Source organism: Anomaloglossus baeobatrachus, chromosome 6, assembly GCF_048569485.1.
Source record: "Anomaloglossus baeobatrachus isolate aAnoBae1 chromosome 6, aAnoBae1.hap1, whole genome shotgun sequence".
NCBI classification, from domain to species: domain Eukaryota; kingdom Metazoa; phylum Chordata; class Amphibia; order Anura; family Aromobatidae; genus Anomaloglossus; species Anomaloglossus baeobatrachus.
In genome coordinates this window covers 13,377,164-13,402,236 of record NC_134358.1, presented here as the reverse complement: position 1 = coordinate 13,402,236, position 25,073 = coordinate 13,377,164, and the positions used below count along the sequence as shown (strand labels likewise).

General features: G+C 55.5%; 1 protein-coding gene across 1 annotated transcript in view; it reads right to left on the bottom strand.

Moving 5' to 3' along the window:
- Nucleotides 1-25,073, bottom strand: part of LOC142243804 (alanine aminotransferase 2-like) — a 98,960-nt gene that overhangs the window by 47,384 nt on the left and 26,503 nt on the right. Inside the window, exons 6-7 of the mRNA XM_075316008.1 lie at nt 22,452-22,695; nt 21,231-21,310 (exon numbers count right to left, since the gene is read on the bottom strand). Of these exons, the coding sequence (XP_075172123.1) occupies nt 21,231-21,310; nt 22,452-22,695 (324 nt within the window). The remainder of the gene's footprint in view (nt 1-21,230; nt 21,311-22,451; nt 22,696-25,073) is intronic.

Genomic DNA, 25,073 nt, shown 5'->3' with positions numbered 1-25,073 from the left:
CTACGGAATCAGCCCCTGCGTCCCCCTACTTACCTTCCCATGCCACTGACTACGGAATCAGCCCCTGCGTCCCCCTACTTACCTTCCCATGCTACTGACTACGGAATCAGCCCCTGCGTCCCCCTACTTACCTTCCCATACTACTGACTACGGAATCAGCCCCTGCGTCCCCCTACTTACCTTCCCATGCCACTGACTACGGAATCAGCCCCTGCGTCCCCCTACTTACCTTCCCATGCCACTGACTACGGAATCAGCCCCTGTGTCCCCCTACTTACCTTCCCATACTACTGACTACGGAATCAGCCCCTGCGTCCCCCTACTTACCTTCCCATGCCACTGACTACGGAATCAGCCCCTGCGTCCCCCTACTTACCTTCCCATGCCACTGACTGCGGAATCAGCCCCTGCGTCCCCCTACTTACCTTCCCATACTACTGACTACGGAATCAGCCCCTGCGTCCCCCTACTTACCTTCCCATACTACTGACTACGGAATCAGCCCCTGCGTCCCCCTACTTACCTTCCCATGCTACTGACTACGGAATCAGCCCCTGCGTCCCCCTACTTACCTTCCCATGCTACTGACTACGGAATCAGCCCCTGCGTCCCCCTACTTACCTTCCCATACTACTGACTACGGAATCAGCCCCTGCATCCCCCTACTTACCTTCCCATGCTACTGACTACGGAATCAGCCCCTGCGTCCCCCTACTTACCTTCCCATGCTACTGACTACGGAATCAGCCCCTGCGTCCCCCTACTTACCTTCCCATGCTACTGACTACGGAATCAGCCCCTGCGTCCCCCTACTTACCTTCCCATGCCACTGACTACGGAATCAGCCCCTGCGTCCCCCTACTTACCTTCCCATATTACTGACTACGGAATCAGCCCCTGCGTCCCCCTACTTACCTTCCCATACTACTGACTACGGAATCAGCCCCTGCGTCCCCCTACTCACCTTCCCATGCCACTGACTACGGAATCAGCCCCTGCGTCCCCCTACTTACCTTCCCATGCTACTGACTACGGAATCAGCCCCCGCGTCCCCCTACTTACCTTCCCATACTATTGACTACGGAATCAGCCCCTGCGTACCCCTACTTACCTTCCCATGCCACTGACTACGGAATCAGCCCCTGCGTCCCCCTACTTACCTTCCCATATTACTGACTACGGAATCAGCCCCTGCGTCCCCCTACTTACCTTCCCATATTACTGACTACGGAATCAGCCCCTGCGTCCCCCTACTTACCTTCCCATACTACTGATTACGGAATCAGCCCCTGCGTCCCCCTACTTACCTTCCCATGCCACTGACTACGGAATCAGCCCCTGCGTCCCCCTACTTACCTTCCCATACTACTGACTACGGAATCAGCCCCTGCGTCCCCCTACTTACCTTCCCATACTACTGACTACGGAATCAGCCCCTGCGTCCCCCTACTTACCTTCCCATATTACTGACTACGGAATCAGCCCCTGCGTCCCCCTACTTACCTTCCCATACTACTGACTACGGAATCAGCCCCTGCGTCCCCCTACTTACCTTCCCATACTACTGACTACGGAATCAGCCCCTGCATCCCCCTACTTACCTTCCCATACTACTGACTACGGAATCAGCCCCTGCGTCCCCCTACTTACCTTCCCATACTACTGACTACGGAATCAGCCCCTGCGTCCCCCTACTTACCTTCCCATACTACTGACTACGGAATCAGCCCCTGCGTCCCCCTACTTACCTTCCCATACTTGTTACGGTTGCTGCGAGCACTGGAGACTATGTCCAGATTTCTTGCTACTGCACATGTGCGAGCGCTGGAGACTAAGTCCAGATTTCTTGCTACTGCACATGTGCGAGCGCTGGAGACTAAGTCCTATCTTGGAGCCATTGCACATGTGCGGGTGACATCATCGCTGACACGAGGTCACATGTCTCTGACACCTTCTATGCCGATTGGTCGCTGGTCATGTGCTTGTGACGCCTTGCTCGGTGATAGGCCAGCATGATGTCACTCTTGTCGTTCTGGCAGCGGATTGGCTCTGGTGTCCTCCATCTTGGATGAGGCACAGAGTCTATATAAGACCCTGACACACGCCGCATGGCGCTCAGTCCTCTTGGTTCATGCATGAGGGTAGACGCCCTGTGCACGTTCCTCTAGGCATTCCTCTGTCTATGCTAGGTGAGCGCTACCGGCAGGGTAGCGTTCTTATACCTTACAGCTTCGGCTGCTGTCCGTATCCTTACCTCTTAGGGGAGCGGACATAGGCAGGTGCCTGAGGCACATGGTCTGGCTGGGCCTTGTGATTCGACTCGTAGGTGGACGTTGCCGCTAGGGTAACGTTCCTTATACTGCGTCTGGCAGTTGTTCGTATCCTCGCACACTAGGGGAGCGAACAGAGGTAGGAGCTTTGTGCGGCTTACGCTGCTGTTCGTCTCTTTTGCACCACTAGAAGAGCGGACCTAGGCAGGTGCCATATCTAGTGGTTCGTGTCCTCGCACACTAGTGGAGCGAACGCAGGTAGGAGCTTTGTGCGGCTTACGCTGCTGTTCGTCTCTTTTGCACCACTAGAAGAGCGGACCTAGGTAGGTGCCATTTCGCACACATTGCCTTTGTCTCTGTGATTATTAACAGAGATCATTCCACACACCCTCCAAGTAAGGGAGGAATTGCTTTACTTATTATATCCTTCTGTGAGTTAACAGAGGTATTGCACTCTGCCATAGTCTGCAGCAGAGTCTTTGCACGGTGGACCCTGACTGTCTGATACTCCTTTAAGTTATTATCAGACAGCCCCCCGTAACATTAGGACTGAGCCAAGGGTCTGGCAGTTATGGCAGAATATCAGCAGTTACACCGTTACATACAAGTACTTGAGTCACGGCTCAAGAGTATAGAGGATAAACCTCAGACCATGGTGACATCTGCACATGATCCTCGACTTGCTCTGCCAAACAGATATTCTGGCGATGCCAGATCATGTCGTGGTTTCATTAGTCAGTGTCAGATACACCTAGAGGTCAACTCTTCTCGCTTCTCTACGGAGAGGTCCAGAGTAGGCTTTATCATCTCCTTACTTCAGGACAAAGCCTTAGAATGGGCGACTCCCCTATGGGAGCGCTCTGATGTGGTTACTCTGAGACATCAAGACTTTCTTGATGCTCTTAAGGCGGTATTCATGGGTCCGCAGGTTACCCATGATGCGGCCCTGAGACTGTTAGATCTATCTCAGGGTTCGTTATCCATTAGTTCTTATGCCATTGCTTTTAGAACTCTGGTGGCAGAACTAGATTGGCCAGAGAAGGTGTTGATTCCTATCTTCTGGAGAGGGTTGGCAGGCTATGTCAAGGATGCTCTTGCTACTCGTGAGGTCCCTGCTTCTCTGGAGGACTTGATCACAGTAGCAACGAGGATCGATGTACGCCATAAGGAACGTAGACTCGAGGTCTCTTCCTCACGCCCTAAGCCTCGGGCTATTCCAGTTGTTGAGGGTCCACTACCATCTTCCTCAGCATCTGAAACATCTCCCACTTCTATGTAGTTAGGTCATACGTCCTCCAGACTACGCAAGTCTGGTCCTCCTATATGTTACGTATGTCGTCAGGCTGGGCACTATGCCAACAAGTGTCCTAGTCGTCAGGGAAACTCCCTGGCCTAGTAACCATTAGAGGGGGGTTACTAGAGACGTCTTCTGCACCCTCTAAGTGTAGTATCCCAGGTCAGCTCTCGTTATCTGAGAATACATGGCCTATTATGGCTTTTGTGGATTCCGGAGCTGACGGGACTTTTGTGTCCTCAGGATTTGTAAAGGGACACAATATTCCCTCTATCATGTTAGAGGCGCCTATTCCTGTCCGTGTTGTTAATGGAACTATGTTGTCTGACTCCATTACATTGAGGACAGTTCCCTTGCGCCTTTCCCTGTCTCAGGGTCACATAGAGGAGATTTCTTTTCTTGTTTTGCCTGAGGGTATAGACGACGTCCTTCTGGGTCTTCCATGGCTTCGGACTCATGCTCCTCACATTGACTGGGAGTCTGACAGCATTATTAGTTGGGGTTCGAAATGTCAGTCCCGATGTCTTCCCTTACCACCTAAGGTCATTGCGGTTGCATCTACTGATCTCTCTCCCATACCTACACCCTATCTGGATTTCGCTGACGTGTTCTCCAAACAGGGTGCTGAGGTTCTTCCACCCCATAGGCCGTATGACTGTGCCATAGACCTTATCCCAGGTTCGGTTCCACCTAAAGGCAGGGTTTAACCCCTGTCGATACCTGAGTCGGAGGCCATGTCGACCTATATAAGAGAGAGTTTAGAGAAGGGGTTCATTCGTAAGTCTGTCTCTCCCGCGGGAGCTGGGTTTTTCTTTGTTCGGAAGAAAGAGGGTGATTTGCGTCCCTGCATAGATTACAGGGGTCTCAACGCAATCACAATAAAGAACAAATACCCATTACCTTTAATTTCGGAGCTCTTTGACAGACTGAGAGGAGCTCAAGTTTTTACGAAGTTGGATCTGCGGGGTGCGTATAACTTGGTACGAATTCGAAAGGGTGACGAATGGAAGACCGCTTTTAACACCCGAGACGGTCACTATGAATACCTCGTCATGCCTTTTGGGTTATGTAATGCACCCGCAGTATTTCAGGACTTCGTAAACGATGTGTTCAGGGATTTACTGTTATCCTCAGTAGTGGTGTATCTGGACGACATCCTGATTTTTTCTCCTGATCTGGAGACTCATCGTCAGGATGTCGTTCGTGTCCTTTCCCGTTTAAGGGAGCACTCATTGTTTGCTAAACTCGAGAAATGTGTATTCGAGCAGTCCTCATTGCCTTTTTTGGGTTACATTATCTCACAAGAGGGCCTGGCTATGGATCCTGCAAAGCTCTCTGCTGTCCTGCAATGGTCCGAACCTCATTCCTTGAAGGCGGTGCAACGCTTCTTAGGATTCATAAATTATTACAGGTAGTTCATACCCCATTTTTCTACTTTGGTGGCCCCTTTGGTGGCCTTGACTAAGAAAGGTGCTAATCCCAAAGCCTGGTCTACTGAGACATCTCAGGCTTTTGAGGCAGTAAAAAGACACTTTTCAACTGCCCCCGTTCTTCAAAGACCCGATGAGAGTAAGCCCTTCCTCTTAGAGGTTGATGCCTCTTCAGTGGGTGCTGGTGCGGTCTTATATCAAAAGAACAGTGCAGGTAGAAAAAGGCTGTGTTTCTTCTTTGCTAAAACCTTTTCACCGGCAGAGAGAAACTATACCATTGGGGATAGGGAACTTCTCGCCTTGAGATTAGCCTTGGAGGAGTGGCGTCACTTGCTGGAAGGAGCGAAACATCCTTTCCAGGTCTATACAGACCATAAGAATCTGACGTACTTACAAACCGCTCAGCGTCTGAATCCTCGCCAAGCCCGCTGGTCCTTGTTTGTCTCCCGCTTTCACTTCTCCATCAACTATCTGTCTGGGAGTAAGAATAACAAGGCAGACGCCCTGTCTCGCTCTATGCTTTCTACCCAGGAAGAGATTGACGAACCTCGTCTTATCCTTCCCTCCAGGGTTTTTCATACGCTCTCCCCTGTGACGTTAGACCAAATCCCACCGGGCAAGACCTTTGTTCCGCCTGATCGACAGAATGATATACTGTCATGGGCCCACACCTCAAAGGTGGGTGGGCATTTTGGTATTAGGCGGACACGAGAGTTACTGGAGAGGTGGTATTGGTGGCCACACTTAGCCAGCCACGTCAAGAGATATGTCGGTTCTTGCTACTCGTGTGCTCGCAACCGTCCATTACGGCAGAGACCGGCTTGGCTCTTGCATCCTTTACCAGTGCCAGATAGACCATGGGAGGTGGTAGGCATGGACTTTGTGGGTGATCTTCCATGTTCACAGGGACATAGATTTGTGTGGGTCATTACGGACCATTTCTCCCGGATGGTTCATCTCGTACCGTTATCGAGAATCCCATCTTCCAGGGTACTAGCCAAACTATTCCTCAAGCATGTCTTTAGGCTTCACGGGATGCCAGATCGTATCATTTGTGATAGAGGCCCGCAATTTGCTTCCCGTTTCTGGCGAGATCTTTGTAGCCTTCTGCAAATTGAGTTGAATCTATCTTCGGCATACCATCCGGAGACCAATGGTTTGGTTGAGCGTACCAATCAATCCATGATTATATACCTTCGACACTTTGTTGCTGAGAACCACGATAACTGGTCCTCCCTCCTACCCTGGGCAGAATTTGCCCTTAACAATTCGCTGGCTGAGGCCACTGGGCAGACACCGTTCGTACTCAATAATGGGAAACACTCTAGGGTACCGGTACCGTTTCCCGCTGCTGCACCTCCTCCTCTTGTGGCCGACTGGGCAACTAATGCCAGAGAGGTTTGGGATCGGACTCAAGAGTCAATCCAAGCAGCTAAGGACCGTATGAAGACGGTGTCCGATCGGTTTCGTCGCCCGGCTCCTGTCTTTTCTCCAGGGGACTTTGTGTGGCTCTCTGCAAAAAACGTGAAACTTAGAGTGAGCTCTGTCAAATTTGCTCCTCGCTTCCTGGGTCCTTATGAGGTTCTTCGACAGGTAAATCCTGTAGTCTACCAATTGAAGTTACCCGTCCATCTTAGGATCCATGACAAATTCCATGTTTCACTGCTAAAGCCGGCAATTTTACCTCACGCTCGTGAAGTGCACTCTCCTGCTTCTGATTCTTCTCGCTCTAGCTATGAGGTACGAGCCATAGTTGGTTCTAAGATGGTTAGAGGGCGCAGGTTCTTCTTGATAGATTGGGAGGGCTACGGCCCGGAACATCGCTCTTGGGAGCCTGAGGAGGCTGTCCATGCTCCCGACTTAGTTGCCGATTACCTGCGTCGCCGGGAGGGGGGCCCTTGAGGGGGAGGTACTGTTACGGTTGCTGCGAGCACTGGAGACTATGTCCAGATTTCTTGCTACTGCACATGTGCGAGCGCTGGAGACTAAGTCCAGATTTCTTGCTACTGCACATGTGCGAGCGCTGGAGACTAAGTCCAGATTTCTTGCTACTGCACATGTGCGAGCGCTGGAGACTAAGTCCTATCTTGGAGCCATTGCACATGTGCGGGTGACATCATCGCTGACACAAGGTCACATGTCTCTGACACCTTCTATGCCGATTGGTCGCTGGTCATGTGCTTGTGACGCCTTGCTCGGTGATAGGCCAGCATGATGTCACTCTTGTCGTTCTGGCAGCGGATTGGCTCTGGTGTCCTCCATCTTGGATGAGGCACAGAGTCTATATAAGACCCTGACACACGCCGCATGGCGCTCAGTCCTCTTGGTTCATGCATGAGGGTAGACGCCCTGTGCACGTTCCTCTAGGCATTCCTCTGTCTATGCTAGGTGAGCGCTACCGGCAGGGTAGCGTTCTTATACCTTACAGCTTCGGCTGCTGTCCGTATCCTTACCTCTTAGGGGAGCGAACATAGGCAGGTGCCTGAGGCACATGGTCTGGCTGGGCCTTGTGATTCGACTCGTAGGTGGACGTTGCCGCTAGGGTAACGTTCCTTATACTGCGTCTGGCAGTTGTTCGTATCCTCGCACACTAGGGGAGCGAACAGAGGTAGGAGCTTTGTGCGGCTTACGCTGCTGTTCGTCTCTTTTGCACCACTAGAAGAGCGGACCTAGGTAGGTGCCATTTCGCACACATCGCCTTTATCTCTGTGATTATTAACAGAGATCATTCCACACACCCTCCAAGTAAGGGAGGAATTGCTTTACTTATTATATCCTTCTGTGAGTTAACAGAGGTATTGCACTCTGCCATAGTCTGCAGCAGAGTCTTTGCACGGTGGACCCTGACTGTCTGATACTCCTTTAAGTTATTATCAGACAGCCCCCCGTAACAATACTACTGACTACGGAATCAGCCCCTGCGTCCCCCTACTTACCTTCCCATACTACTGACTACGGAATCAGCCCCTGCGTCCCCCTACTTACCTTCCCATGCCACTGACTACGGAATCAGCCCCTGCGTCCCCCTACTTACCTTCCCATGCCACTGACTACGGAATCAGCCCCTGCATCCCCCTACTTACCTTCCCATGCCACTGACTACGGAATCAGCCCCTGCGTCCCCCTACTTACCTTCCCATACTACTGACTACGGAATCAGCCCCTGCGTCCCCCTACTTACCTTCCCATATTACTGACTACGGAATCAGCCCCTGCGTCCCCCTACTTACCTTCCCATGCTACTGACTACGGAATCAGCCCCTGCGTCCCCCTACTTACCTTCCCATACTACTGACTACGGAATCAGCCCCTGCGTCCCCCTACTTACCTTCCCATACTACTGACTACGGAATCAGCCCCTGCATCCCCCTACTTACCTTCCCATGCTATTGACTACGGAATCAGCCCCTGCGTCCCCCTACTTACCTTCCCATACTACTGACTACGGAATCAGCCCCTGCGTCCCCCTACTTACCTTCCCATACTACTGACTACGGAATCAGCCCCTGCGTCCCCCTACTTACCTTCCCATATTACTGACTACGGAATCAGCCCCTGCGTCCCCCTACTTACCTTCCCATGCTATTGACTACGGAATCAGCCCCTGCGTCCCCCTACTTACCTTCCCATGCTACTGACTACGGAATCAGCCCCTGCGTCCCCCTACTTACCTTCCCATACTACTGACTACGGAATCAGCCCCTGCGTCCCCCTACTTACCTTCCCATGCTACTGACTACGGAATCAGCCCCTGCGTCCCCCTACTTACCTTCCCATACTACTGACTACGGAATCAGCCCCTGCGTCCCCCTACTTACCTTCCCATACTACTGACTACGGAATCAGCCCCTGCGTCCCCCTACTTACCTTCCCATGCTACTGACTACGGAATCAGCCCCTGCGTCCCCCTACTTACCTTCCCATACTACTGACTACGGAATCAGCCCCTGCATCCCCCTACTTACCTTCCCATACTACTGACTACGGAATCAGCCCCTGCATCCCCCTACTTACCTTCCCATGCTATTGACTACGGAATCAGCCCCTGCGTCCCCCTACTTACCTTCCCATACTACTGACTACGGAATCAGCCCCTGCGTCCCCCTACTTACCTTCCCATACTACTGACTACGGAATCAGCCCCTGCGTCCCCCTACTTACCTTCCCATATTACTGACTACGGAATCAGCCCCTGCGTCCCCCTACTTACCTTCCCATGCTACTGACTACGGAATCAGCCCCTGCGTCCCCCTACTTACCTTCCCATGCTACTGACTACGGAATCAGCCCCTGCGTCCCCCTACTTACCTTCCCATGCCACTGACTACGGAATCAGCCCCTGCGTCCCCCTACTTACCTTCCCATACTACTGACTACGGAATCAGCCCCTGCGTCCCCCTACTTACCTTCCCATACTACTGACTACGGAATCAGCCCCTGCGTCCCCCTACTTACCTTCCCATACTACTGACTACGGAATCAGCCCCTGCGTCCCCCTACTTACCTTCCCATGCTATTGACTACGGAATCAGCCCCTGCGTCCCCCTACTTACCTTCCCATGCTACTGACTACGGAATCAGCCCCTGCGTCCCCCTACTTACCTTCCCATGCTACTGACTACGGAATCAGCCCCTGCGTCCCCCTACTTACCTTCCCATACTACTGACTACGGAATCAGCCCCTGCGCCCCCCTACTTACCTTCCCATGCTACTGACTACGGAATCAGCCCCTGCGTCCCCCTACTTACCTTCCCATGCTACTGACTACGGAATCAGCCCCTGCATCCCCCTACTTACCTTCCCATGCTATTGACTACGGAATCAGCCCCTGCGTCCCCCTACTTACCTTCCCATGCTACTGACTACGGAATCAGCCCCTGCGTCCCCCTACTTACCTTCCCATACTACTGACTACGGAATCAGCCCCTGCGTCCCCCTACTTACCTTCCCATGCTACTGACTACGGAATCAGCCCCTGCGTCCCCCTACTTACCTTCCCATACTACTGACTACGGAATCAGCCCCTGCGTCCCCCTACTTACCTTCCCATACTACTGACTACGGAATCAGCCCCTGCGTCCCCCTACTTACCTTCCCATATTACTGACTACGGAATCAGCCCCTGCGTCCCCCTACTTACCTTCCCATACTACTGACTACGGAATCAGCCCCTGCATCCCCCTACTTACCTTCCCATGCTATTGACTACGGAATCAGCCCCTGCGTCCCCCTACTTACCTTCCCATACTATTGACTACGGAATCAGCCCCTGCGTACCCCTACTTACCTTCCCATACTATTGACTACGGAATCAGCCCCTGCGTACCCCTACTTACCTTCCCATGCCACTGACTACGGAATCAGCCCCTGCGTCCCCCTACTTACCTTCCCATATTACTGACTACGGAATCAGCCCCTGCGTCCCCCTACTTACCTTCCCATATTACTGACTACGGAATCAGCCCCTGCGTCCCCCTACTTACCTTCCCATACTACTGACTACGGAATCAGCCCCTGCGTCCCCCTACTTACCTTCCCATGCCACTGACTACGGAATCAGCCCCTGCGTCCCCCTACTTACCTTCCCATACTACTGACTACGGAATCAGCCCCTGCGTCCCCCTACTTACCTTCCCATACTACTGACTACGGAATCAGCCCCTGCGTCCCCCTACTTACCTTCCCATATTACTGACTACGGAATCAGCCCCTGCGTCCCCCTACTTACCTTCCCATACTACTGACTACGGAATCAGCCCCTGCGTCCCCCTACTTACCTTCCCATACTACTGACTACGGAATCAGCCCCTGCATCCCCCTACTTACCTTCCCATGCTATTGACTACGGAATCAGCCCCTGCGTCCCCCTACTTACCTTCCCATACTATTGACTACGGAATCAGCCCCTGCGTACCCCTACTTACCTTCCCATACTATTGACTACGGAATCAGCCCCTGCGTACCCCTACTTACCTTCCCATGCCACTGACTACGGAATCAGCCCCTGCGTCCCCCTACTTACCTTCCCATATTACTGACTACGGAATCAGCCCCTGCGTCCCCCTACTTACCTTCCCATATTACTGACTACGGAATCAGCCCCTGCGTCCCCCTACTTACCTTCCCATACTACTGACTACGGAATCAGCCCCTGCGTCCCCCTACTTACCTTCCCATGCCACTGACTACGGAATCAGCCCCTGCGTCCCCCTACTTACCTTCCCATACTACTGACTACGGAATCAGCCCCTGCGTCCCCCTACTTACCTTCCCATACTACTGACTACGGAATCAGCCCCTGCGTCCCCCTACTTACCTTCCCATATTACTGACTACGGAATCAGCCCCTGCGTCCCCCTACTTACCTTCCCATACTACTGACTACGGAATCAGCCCCTGCGTCCCCCTACTTACCTTCCCATACTACTGACTACGGAATCAGCCCCTGCATCCCCCTACTTACCTTCCCATACTACTGACTACGGAATCAGCCCCTGCGTCCCCCTACTTACCTTCCCATACTACTGACTACGGAATCAGCCCCTGCGTCCCCCTACTTACCTTCCCATACTACTGACTACGGAATCAGCCCCTGCGTCCCCCTACTTACCTTCCCATGCTACTGACTACGGAATCAGCCCCTGCGTCCCCCTACTTACCTTCCCATACTACTGACTACGGAATCAGCCCCTGCGTCCCCCTACTTACCTTCCCATGCCACTGACTACGGAATCAGCCCCTGCGTACCCCTACTTACCTTCCCATACTACTGACTACGGAATCAGCCCCTGCATCCCCCTACTTACCTTCCCATACTACTGACTACGGAATCAGCCCCTGCGTCCCCCTACTTACCTTCCCATACTACTGACTACGGAATCAGCCCCTGCGTCCCCCTACTTACCTTCCCATGCCACTGACTACGGAATCAGCCCCTGCGTCCCCCTACTTACCTTCCCATACTACTGACTACGGTATCAGCCCCTGCGTCCCCCTACTTACCTTCCCATACTACTGACTACGGAATCAGCCCCTCCGTCCCCCTACTTACCTTCCCATACTACTGACTGCGGAATCAGCCCCTGCATCCCCCTACTTACCTTCCCATACTACTGACTACGGAATCAGCCCCTGCGTCCCCCTACTTACCTTCCCATACTACTGACTACGGAATCAGCCCCTGCGTCCCCCTACTTACCTTCCCATGCCACTGACTACGGAATCAGCCCCTGCGTCCCCCTACTTACCTTCCCATACTACTGACTACGGAATCAGCCCCTGCATCCCCCTACTTACATTCCCATGCCACTGACTACGGAATCAGCCCCTGCGTCCCCCTACTTACCTTCCCATGCTACTGACTGCGGAATCAGCCCCTGCGTCCCCCTACTTACCTTCCCATACTACTGACTACGGAATCAGCCCCTGCGTCCCCCTACTTACCTTCCCATACTACTGACTACGGAATCAGCCCCTGCGTCCCCCTACTTACCTTCCCATGCCACTGACTACGGAATCAGCCCCTGCGTCCCCCTACTTACCTTCCCATACTACTGACTACGGAATCAGCCCCTGCGTCCCCCTACTTACCTTCCCATGCCACTGACTACGGAATCAGCCCCTGCGTCCCCCTACTTACCTTCCCATACTACTGACTACGGAATCAGCCCCTGCGTCCCCCTACTTACCTTCCCATACTACTGACTACGGAATCAGCCCCTGCGTCCCCCTACTTACCTTCCCATACTACTGACTATGGAATCAGCCCCTGCGTCCCCCTACTTACCTTCCCATGCCACTGACTATGGAATAAGCCCCTGCGTTCCCCTACTTACCTTCCCATGCCACTGACTATGGAATCAGCCCCTGCGTTCCCCTACTTACCTTCCCATACTACTGACTATGGAATCAGCCCCTGCGTCCCCCTACTTACCTTCCCATGCCACTGACTATGGAATCAGCCCCTGCGTTCCCCTACTTACCTTCCCATACTGCTGACTACGGAATCAGCCCCTGCGTCCCCCTACTTACCTTCCCATACTACTGACTATGGAATCAGCCCCTGCGTCCCCCTACTTACCTTCCCATGCCACTGACTATGGAATAAGCCCCTGCGTCCCCCTACTTACCTTCCCATGCCACTGACTATGGAATCAGCCCCTGCGTCCCCCTACTTACCTTCCCATGCCACTGACTATGGAATCAGCCCCTGCGTCCCCCTACTTACCTTCCCATGCTACTGACTACGGAATCAGCCCCTGCGTCCCCCTACTTACCTTCCCATGCTACTGACTACGGAATCAGCCCCTGCGTCCCCCTACTTACCTTCCCATGCTACTGACTACGGAATCAGCCCCTGCGTCCCCCTACTTACCTTCCCATGCTACTGACTGCGGAATCAGCCCCTGCGTCCCCCTACTTACCTTCCCATACTACTGACTACGGAATCAGCCCCTGCGTCCCAATACTTACCTTCCCATGCTACTGACTACGGAATCAGCCCCTGCGTCCCCCTACTTACCTTCCCATGCTACTGACTACGGAATCAGCCCCTGCGTCCCCCTACTTACCTTCCCATACTACTGACTATGGAATCAGCCCCTGCGTCCCCCTACTTACCTTCCCATACTACTGACTACAGAATCAGCCCCTGCGTCCCCCTACTTACCTTCCCATACTACTGACTACGGAATCAGCCCCTGCGTCCCCCTACTTACCTTCCCATGCTACTGACTACGGAATCAGCCCCTGCGTCCCCCTACTTACCTTCCCATACTACTGACTACGGAATCAGCCCCTGCGTCCCCCTACTTACCTTCCCATGCTACTGACTACGGAATCAGCCCCTGCGTCCCCCTACTTACCTTCCCATACTACTGACTACGGAATCAGCTCCTGCGGCCCCCTACTTACCTTCCCATACTACTGACTACGGAATCAGCCCCTGCGTCCCCCTACTTACCTTCCCATACTACTGACTACGGAATCAGCCCCTGCGTCCCCCTACTTACCTTCCCATACTACTGACTACGGAATCAGCCCCTGCGTCCCCCTACTTACCTTCCCATGCTACTGACTGCGGAATCAGCCCCTGCGTCCCCCTACTTACCTTCCCATGCTACTGACTACGGAATCAGCCCCTGCGTCCCCCTACTTACCTTCCCATGCTACTGACTACGGAATCAGCCCCTGCGTCCCCCTACTTACCTTCCCATACTACTGACTACGGAATCAGCCCCTGCGTCCCCCTACTTACCTTCCCCTACAACTGTATTACCTTTCCCATTTGCCTACCAACCTGTGGATTGCTGGAGCCGTCAGAGGCACCGTGGCAGAACTAGGCTCCGAGGTCTGAGGCCTGGCATTCCTGCTAGAGGTTGCGGCACACACACTACACCGCCATACACAGCACACACAATACTCTCATACACAGCACACACTATACCGCCATACACAGCACACACTATACCGCTATACACTATACTGCCATACACAGCACAGACTATACCGCCATAGACAGCATACACTATACTGCCATACACAGCATACACTATACCGCCATACACAGCATACACTATACCGCCACACAGCATACACTATACCGCCACACAGCATACACTATACCGCTATATACAGCACACACTATACCGCCATATACAGCACACACTATACCGCCATACACAGCACAGACTATACCGCCATATACAGCACAGACTATACCGCCATACACAGCACACACTATACTGCCATACACAGCACACACTATACCGCCATACACAGCACATGTCGCGGGCGGGGAGGGCGCTGCGCTCACCCCGCTCGGGTCCGGCGCTGCTGCTCGGTGGCTCGAGCGGTGGGCCGGATCCGGGGACTCGAGCGGCGTTCCTCGCCCGTGAGTGAAAGGGGTGGTTTGGTTTGGGGATTTGGTCCGTGATGCTACCCACGGTTTGTGGTGAGTTTGGGGCACCACCGCTGCTGGTGACGGGGATCCCGGGAGCGATGGCAGGGAGCAGCTGGGATGTTGTTTCCCCCTCCGTGGGTAGGGGTTGGTTGTCCCGGGGCCCGGTAAGGTGTGCCGGGGAGGCAGGGTTGGCGAGGTGCAGGGTCGCGGGGGCAGCGCGGTGCCGGATGGCACGGTTGTACTCACTCAGCCAAGAACGGATACACAGTCTCTGGTAAACCAAACGGCTGGATGGACGGGTCCCGCAGCCGGTTGCTGTGGCTTCTCCCGGACGGTTGGTGGTGGCTGCCTTTCTCTGCACCTTTTGTGTGTGTTCGGTCCCGATGGTTTCCCACCGGTAACCCGCTCCCCAGCGTGTGTATGTGCTGGAGGAGCCCTTTTGCCCGCAGGCTCTGGCCCTTGGAACTCTAGCTGTGGCGGTAGCTGTATTTCCTTTTGCTGGTCGGACGGTTGCCTTCAATCGGGTCTTGGCTGTTAGGAAACCCCTGGGGTTCCCGTCACTAACGGATTTGACCTGTTTAACGGCGACTCCAAGCCTGGTCGGGTTCCTCAGGCCCTGCCTGAGTGTGCTGGCTTCACTTCGCTCCCCGGTTCCGTACCGGCGGGCCACCGCCCGTCCCCGGTCCTATGGTTCCGCGTTGATCCGCCTCTCCTGCAGACGGCCACCACCATCTGCCAACCTTGCTCTTGGTGCCCGGGCCACACACCCGGACACGGTCAGGTTACTCCTCTACTACCACTTCACTCCTCTCTCTTTCACCTCTCTAACTGATGTGACTTCCTTTCCCGCCTCCAGGACCGTGAACTCCTCGGTGGGTGGGGCCAACCGCCTGGCTCCACCCCCACCTGGTGTGGACATCAGCCCCTGGAGGGAGGCAACAAGGATTTGTGTCTGGCTGATGTGCCTGTCTTGGGGTGTGGGGTGTGTTTTTGCAGTACCTGTGACGACCTGGCTAGTCCAGGGCGCCACACACACACACACACACTATACTGCCACACAGCACACACTATACCATCATACACTATACCGCCATACACTATACCGCCATACACAGCACACACTATACCGCCATACACAGCACACACTATACTGCCATACACAGCACACACTATACCGCTATACACTATACCGCCATACACAGCACACACTATACCGCCATACACAGCACACACTATACCACCATACACTATACTGCCACACAGCACACACTATACCACCATACACTATACCGCCATACACTATACCGCCATACACAGCACACACTATACCGCCATACACAGCACATGTGACGCCCTGGGCAAGCCAGGGGTCACAGGTCATAACACCACCACACCCTACACCCCAGTTAGGAACACCAAAGCTAACCAAAAATCCTTGTTGCCTTCCTCCAGGAGCTGGTGTTCACACCAGGGGGAGGGTCAGGTGGTTGGCTCCGCCCACCGAGGAGTTCACAGCTCTGGAGGTGGGAAAACCAGGCAGTTGAAGTCTAGCTGAGGGCTAGAGTGGAGTTAAGCTAGGGAAGTGAAGTGAAGTGGAAGGAAGTGGTGGAGGAGCAAAGGAGAGAAGCTGAGGAAAGGGAAAGTGACAGTTTGTAAAGCCTGAAGTTGGTCCGGGTGTGTGCCCCGGACTGTGACAGCAAGGTCAGCAGACGGCGGTGACTGTCTGGAGGGGGGACTGCTCGGAGGTTGCTGGAAGGACCGCGGACGGGTGGTGACCCGGCGGTCTGGAGCAGTATACGAAGAACAGTCAGCACCAGGGCAGGGGCCTTTCGGATCCCGGCAAGGCTAGGAGTCGCCATAATTTGCCAAATCCGTCAGTGAAGGGGACGACTGTCTCCCAACAACCAAGTCCCGATTGAAGGCAACAGTCCAACCGTTACAGAAAGACACCGCCACCGCCAGGGCACCAGTTCCTCGGGGCCAGCGCCTGCGGGCAAAGTAGGGCTCCTCCGGCCCATATCCAAGCCGGGGAGCGGGTTACCGGTGGGAACCCATCGCAACCATCATCATCTTAGGTGCAGGAAAAAGGGACCGTCACCGTCACCTACTGGGGAAAGCAAGTGCAGCCGTCCGTGGGAACCGTCTTTCCAGCCGTGTGTTTTACCGAGAACTGTGTCATCGTCTCAGGCTGAGTGAGTACCACAGTGCCGTAAGGCACAGAGCTGCCCCCGCGTCCCTGCGCCCACCAAGCCCTGCATCCCCCACCTCATCACTGGGCCCCGGGATCACCAACTCCTACCCACGGAGGGGAGGATTAACATCCAGCTGCCCCATACCATCACTCCCGGGATCCCCATACAGAGCAGCGGTGGTGTCAACAAATCACCACAACCGTGGGTGGCGTCACGGACAATAAACAATTCCCACACCCAACAACCCCCCTTTTCACTCACGGGCGAGGAGCGCCGCTAGAGTCCCCGGGATCCGGCTCATCGCTCGAGCCACCGAGCAGCAGCAGGCCGCGGCAGCCGGACCCGAGCAGTGGGAGAGCGCGGCGTCCCCTCCTCCGCCCGCGACAACTTGGCGTCACGAACAGGATCTTACCGCTCTGCCGTCTGGTAGAGGTGCGCCTTGTTACCGCCGGAGGTGTCCGGCCGGAAAATTTCAGAAGCCGCCATCTTTGGCGCGAAAAGTCCCTGCTCGAGCGTCTTCTCGAGTAGCAGAGGCGCGAAGGCCAAAACCCCACCCCGATAGTGGAGTGGCTAAAAAGAAGCTAAAGGGGACGCGATGGCGGCTGGCTGCATGTGAGCGCAGCTATAAAAGCAGGGACACCAGGACTCTGTAGACATCTTGTTCCTGGGAGAGGCCGCCAGCAACATGTTCATGCCGTCCGCAGCACCGTAGCCCCCGCGCCTGGAACCGCGGCGTGGGTGGAGATCCGGACTGCGCAGCTCTACCAGAGGCTGCAGGTCAGAATGCAGCTCCTCATGGAGGAGTGGGAGGCCGACATGGCGGACGTGATTGCGACCGTGCGGAGACACGAGGAGGAAGCCGAGGAAGGGAGGGTGAGTGACCCACGCCCCGATGGCCTTGAAGGGACGGTCATCGCGGCTGCGGGGCCCGGTCCAAACCCTCTCCCCCTGCCGCCTCCCTCGCCACCCGTCCCGGAAGCCGTGACCCCGCCACTAGGCCCGCTACCACCGCAACCGGTAGCGATACCCAGCATGCCCGCCCCGGCGGGCCGACCTGTAGCCGGAGCCCGTAGCAAGACGGAGGTGCTGCCATGGAAGGCCCCGAAGTCTGCACCGGAGACAGCCCCTGAGAGGTCCCCCGAGCCGGAACAGATGACCCGTTCCGAGCCGGAGGCCCAGCTGCGGAAAGCCCCTGTGCCCATCCCCCACACCTCGGCTGAGGTAGCGCCGGGTTGTCGCTGCAAGGCGGCGCCCAAGGCCAAGACACCGCGGGACCCGCCGCCCAGATCCCTGACAGTGGGCAGTGTCCAGAATGTCCCGCGGGGCCCGACCCGTGCGCCGGAGCTCGCAGCAGCGCCGTATTGGGACAGAGAGCCGGTACCGCTGGGCCTGGAGATCGGAGAGAGAGAGAGGAAGAAGGCGGAGCTGGTGGCCCGAGCAATTAGAGAGAAAGAGAGCGTCCGTCAAGCAACGTTCCGTGTCCGGGGCCCGCTGTACGAAGGGCAGGTGAGGCGGTTTGATGTCCGCCGGGGCTATGGGTTTATATATGAACCGGGCCTGGAGGCCGAAGTGTTTATAGCCCAGCGGGATGTGAATGCCCACCTGCCTGAGGAGCATCCCGGCCGTAACTTGATGCCGGGCGACATCGTGCAGTACACCCGGCACTGTGGGGAGAGGGGGTGGTTCGCGCTGGACGCTAAGCTGAGGGGCAGCCAGGAGTCCCGTGTAAGCGCCGCGCCCCCTCCCTCAGGTGATGTTGAGGACTCGGAGTAAAGGCAGCGGATGCCCGCTGCAGCAGTCCCCGTTGGGACCAAAGTGAGTTTTGTTTGAAAAAGTTTAAAAATGATGAAAGTAATGATTACCGTGAAGTTCACCTGATTCAACCGTGATTGGGAACCGGCCGTTGCCGGCATTCTTGTCCCCGAGGGGACCGTTTAAAAAAGTTGCATGGAGGACTTTCCATGGACAAGCCCGTGAACTTGCAGGGCAACCACAGACGCTAGTGGCTTGTAAATAAGTTGTTTACCGTTACCGTTTCCGCAGTGCCGCCTCCGGAGAGGCAGGTTGGAGGGAGGGCCCGCAGTAGAGCCGGCTGGGGCCCAGCCACCACAGGAACCGGTGGCTACCCTCTGGAGGGGAAGGACAGATCCCGCTCGGGTGACTTGTGCTGGACTTGGGTCAAGGGGTGCTGCCTGGGTTGTAGGGGCAGCATCAGGGCCAGGTTGCTTGGGTGGGAGAGAGCGGAAACCGTAACCGTAAACCGTTTTGCAACGTTTAAGAAATGTGCCTCCCGATGTGGGATGATGTCATGAATTGTTATGTTATGGGCGGCACGGTGGCTCAGTGGTTAGCACTGCAGTCTTGCAGCACTGAAGTCCTGGGTTCTAATCCCACCAAGGACACCATCTGCAAGGAGTTTGTATGTTCTCCCCGTGTTTGCGTGGGTTTCCTCCGGGGTCTCCGGTTTCCTCCCACACTCCAAAGACATACAGATAGGGACTATAGATTGTGAGCCCCAATGGGGACAGTGTTGACAATGTATGTAAAGTGCTATGGAATTAATAGCGCTATATAAATGAATAAAATTATTATTATTATTATTATTATGTTACCGTTTACCTTTTATATATTTTCAGAAAATAAAACCGGTGTTGGACGGGCAGCCCGCGGACGGTCTGCATTTTGCTAAGGGGGAATGTGATGCCCTGGGCAAGCCAGGGGTCACAGGTCATAACACCACCACACCCTACACCCCAGTTAGGAACACCAAAGCTAACCAAAAATCCTTGTTGCCTTCCTCCAGGAGCTGGTGTTCACACCAGGGGGTGGGCCAGGCGGTTGGCTCCGCCTACCGAGGAGTTCACAGCTCTGGAGGTGGGAAAACCAAGCAGTTGAAGTCTAGCTGAGGGCTAGAGTGGAGTTAAGCTAGGGAAGTGAAGTGAAGTGGAAGGAAGTGGTGGAGGAGCAAAGGAGAGAAGCTGAGGAAAGGGAAAGTGACAGTTTGTAAAGCCTGAAGTTGGTCCGGGTGTGTGCCCCGGACTGTGACAGCAAGGTCAGCAGACAGCGGTGATAGTCTGCAGGGGGGACTGCTTGGAGGTTGCTGGAAGGACCGCGGACGGGTGGTGACCCGGCGGTCTGGAGCAGTATACGAAGAACAGTCAGCACCAGGGCAGGGGCCTTTCGGATCCCGGCAAGGCTTTGAGTCGCCATAATTTGCCAAATCCGTCAGTGAAGGGGACGACTGTCTCCCAACAACCAAGTCCCGATTGAAGGCAACAGTCCAACCGTTACAGAGAGACACCGCCACCGCCAGGGCACCAGTTCCTCAGGGCCAGCGCCTGCGGGCAAAGTAGGGCTCCTCCGGCCCATATCCAAGCCGGGGAGCGTGTTACCGGAGGGAACCCATCGCAACCATCATCATCTTAGGTGCAGGAAAAAGGGACCGTCACCGTCACCTACTGGGGAAAGCAAGTGCAGCCGTCCGTGGGAACCGTCTTTCCAGCCGTGTGTTTTACCGAGAACTGTGTCATCGTCTCAGGCTGAGTGAGTACCACAGTGCCGCAAGGCACAGCGCTGCCCCCGCGTCCCTGCATCCCACCAAGCCCTGCATCCCCCACCTCATCACTGGGCCCCGGGATCACCAACCCCCTACCCACGGAGGGGAGGACCAACATCCAACTGCCCCATACCATCACTCCCGGGATCCCCATACAGAGCAGCGGTGGTGTCTACAAATCACCACAACCGTGGGTGGCGTCACGGACAATAAACAATTCCCACACCCAACAACCCCCCTTGAGAGGAGCGCCGCTAGAGTCCCCGGGATCCGGCTCATCGCTCGAGCCACCGAGCAGCAGCAGGCCGCAGCAGCCGCGGCAGCCGGACCCGAGCAGTGGGAGAGCGCGGCGTCCCCTCCTCCGCCCGCGACACACACACTATACCGCCATACACAGCACACACTATACCGCCATACACAGCACACACTATACCGCCATACACAGCACACACTATACCGCCATACACAGCACACACTATACCGCCATACACAGCACACACAGTGCTATGAAGCATATCTGACATGATGGGATCTCACAGATCGGTCTGCGATTTTGGGTTCAGATTCGCGGATAGACAGTGATCACCTCATCCGCGAAGATCAGCAGCTTCTCCTCGGCCGCCAGGAGAATGAGCTCAGAGATATTCTCCGGTGTCAGGACGTGACCTGAGGGTGAGAGAACATAATAATAAGAGGTGCCCGAAACTTGTCACCGCTCCTCCTGTCATTATAGGACCGGTCACTGCTCCTCCTGTCATTATAGGACCGGTCACCGCTCCTCCTGTCATTATAGGACCGGTCACCTCTCCTCCTGTCATTATAGGATCAGTCACCTCTCCTCCTGTCATTATAGGACTGGTCACCACTCCTCCTGTCATTATAGGACCAGTCACCGCTCCTCCTGTCATTATAGGACTGGTCACCACTCCTCCTGTCATTATAGGACCAGTCACCGCTCCTCCTGTCATTATAGGACCGGTCACCGCTCCTCCTGTCATTATAGGACAGGTCACCACTCCTCCTGTCATTATAGGACCAGTCACCACTCCTCCTGTCATTATAGGACCGGTCACCTCTCCTCCTGTCATTATAGGACCGGTCACCGCTCCTCCTGTCATTATAGGACCGGTCACCGCTCCTCCTGTCATTATAGGATCGGTCACCGCTCCTCCTGTCATTATAGGACCAGTCACCACTCCTCCTGTCATTATAGGTCCGGTCACCGCTCCTCCTGTCATTATAGGACCGGTCACCGCTCCTCCTGTCATTATAGGACAGGTCACCGCTCCTCCTGTCATTATAGGACCGGTCACTGCTCCTCCTGTCATTATAGGACCGGTCACCGCTCCTCCTGTCATTATAGGACCGGTCACCGCTCCTCCTGTCATTATAGGACCGGTCACCACTCCTCCTGTCATTATAGGACCGGTCACCGCTCCTCCTGTCATTATAGGACCAGTCACCACTCCTCCTGTCATTATAGGACCGGTCACTGCTCCTCCTGTCATTATAGGACCAGTCACCGCTCCTCCTGTCATTATAGGACCAGTCACCGCTCCTCCTGTCATTATAGGACCGGTCACCGCTCCTCCTGTCATTATAGGACCGGTCACCACTCCTCCTGTCATTATAGGACCGGTCACCGCTCCTCCTGTCATTATAGGACCGGTCACCGCTCCTCCTGTCATTATAGGACCGGTCTTCTCTTCGGAGGCGCCCGGTGTTGCCCTGTGTCAGATATCCGTAGCTCGGGTGGACTCCATGTTGGCGGTAATTTCCCGCACTCAGCGCTTTCCACGTTCCTGACCTGTCGGGTTCCCCGGGTTGATGACGCAGATCACGCGGGGGACACATCGCTTCCGGGCGGCAGAAAGGGATTCCCGGATTCGGGAGGCACTCACGGCCCAACCACGCTCCTCCTCCGGGTAATACGGTAGCATGACTCCTCCACACAGGGCGATTGTGTCCGTGTACAGCGGGTAACAGGGCACCGGGACCAGAACCCCCATCTTCAGCTCCGGCTCCTCATTCACCACCAGGGACAGAGCGCTCTGCGGACACAACACAGCGGAAGCGATGGCAGTAATGTCCACCCGAGGCCAAGCTCACCACTACAGAGGCCAAGCTCACCACCACAGAGGCCAGGCTCACCACTCCAGAGGCCAAGCTCACCACCACAGAGGCCAAGCTCACCACTACAGAAGCCAAGCTCACCACTACAGAAGCCAAGCTCACCACTCCAGAGGCCAAGCTCACCACTACAGAGGCCAAGCTCACCACTACAGAGGCCAAGCTCACCACCACAGAGGCCAGGCTCACCACCACAGAGGCCAGGCTCACCACTCCAGAGGCCAAGCTCACCACCACAGAAGCAAGCTCACCACTACAGAGGCCAAGCTCACCACCACAGAGGCCAAGCTCACCACTCCAGAGGTTAAGTTCACCACTCCAGAGGCCAAGCTCACCACTACAGAGGCCAAGCTCACCACTACAGAGGCCAAGCTCACCACTACAGAGGCCAAGCTCACTACTACAGAGGCCAAGCTCACCACTACAGAGGCCAAGCTCACCACTACAGAGGCCAAGCTCACCACCACAGAGGCCAGGCTCACCACTCCAGAGGCCAAGCTCACCACTACAGAGGCCAAGCTCACCACCACAGAGGCCAAGCACACCACTACAGAGGCCAAGCTCACCACTACAGAGGCCAAGCTCACCGCTACAGAGGCCAAGCTCACCACTCCAGAGGCAAGCTCACCACTACAGAGGCCAAGCTCACCACTACAGAGGCCAAGCACACCACTACAGAGGCCAAGCTCACCACTACAGAGGCCAAGCTCACCACTACAGAGGCCAAGCTCACCACTACAGAGGCCAAGCTCACCACTACAGAGGCCAAGCTCACCACTACAGAAGCCAAGCTCACCACTCCAGAGGCCAAACTCACCACTACAGAGGCCAAGCTCACCACTACAGAGGCCAAGCTCACCACTACAGAGGCCAAGCACACCACTACAGAGGCCAAGCTCACCACTACAGAGGCCAAGTTCACCACTACAGAGGCCAAGCACACCACTACAGAGGCCAAGCTCACCACTACAGAGGCCAAGCTCACCACTACAGAGGCCAAGCACACCACTACAGAGGCCAAGCACACCACTACAGAGGCCAAGCTCACCACTACAGAGGCCAAGCTCACCACTACAGAAGCCAAGCTCACCACTCCAGAGGCCAAGCTCACCACTACAGAGGCCAAGCTCACCACTACAGAAGCCAAGCTCACCACCACAGAGGCCAAGCTCACCACTACAGAGGCCAAGCTCACCACCACAGAGGCCAAGCCCACCACTCCAGAGGTTAAGTTCACCCAGAGGCCAAGCTCACCACTACAGAGGCCAAGCTCACCACTACAGAGGCCAAGCTCACCACTACAGAGGCCAAGCTCACCACCACAGAGGCCAAGCTCACAACTACAGAGGCCAAGCTCACCACCACAGAGGCCAAGCGCACCACTCCAGAGGCCAAGCTCACCACTCCAGAGGCCAAGCTCACCACTCCAGAGGCCAAGCACACCACTACAGAGGCCAAGCTCACCACTACAGAGGCCAAGCTCACCACTACAGAGGCCAAGCTCACCACTACAGAAGCCAAGCTCACCACTACAGAAGCCAAGCTCACCACTACAGAGGCCAAGCTCACCACCACAGAGGCCAAGCTCACCACTCCAGAGGCCAAGCTCACCACTCCAGAGGCCAAGCTCACCACTGCAGAGGCCAAGCTCACACCACAGAGGCCAAGCTCACCACTCCAGGGGCCAAGCTCACCACTCCAGAGGCCAAGCTCACCACTCCAGAGGCCAAGCTCACCACTCCAGAGGTCAAGCTCACCACTCCAGAGGTCAAGCTCACCACTCCAGAGGCCAAGCTCACCACTCCAGAGGCCAAGCTCACCACTCCAGAGGCCAAGCTCACCACCACAGAGGCCAAGCTCACCACCACAGAGGCCAGGCTCACCACCACAGAGGCCAGGCTCACCACCACAGAGGCCAGGCTCACCACCACAGAGGCCAGGCTCACCACCACAGAGGCCAGGCTCACCACCACAGAGGCCAAGCTCACCACCACAGAGGCCAAGCTCACCACCACAGAGGCCAAGCTCACCACCACAGAGGCCAAGCTCTCCACTACAGAAGCCAAGCTCACCACCACAGAGGCCAAGCTCACCACCACAGAGGCCATGCTCACCACCACAGAGGCCAGGCTCACCACCACAGAGGCCAGGCTCACCACTACAGAGGCCAAGCTCACCACTACAGAGGCCAAGCTCACCACTACAGAGGCCAAGCTCACCACCACAGAGGCCAAGCTCACCACTCCAGAGGCCAAGCTCACCACCACAGAGGCCAAGCTCACCACCACAGAGGCCAGGC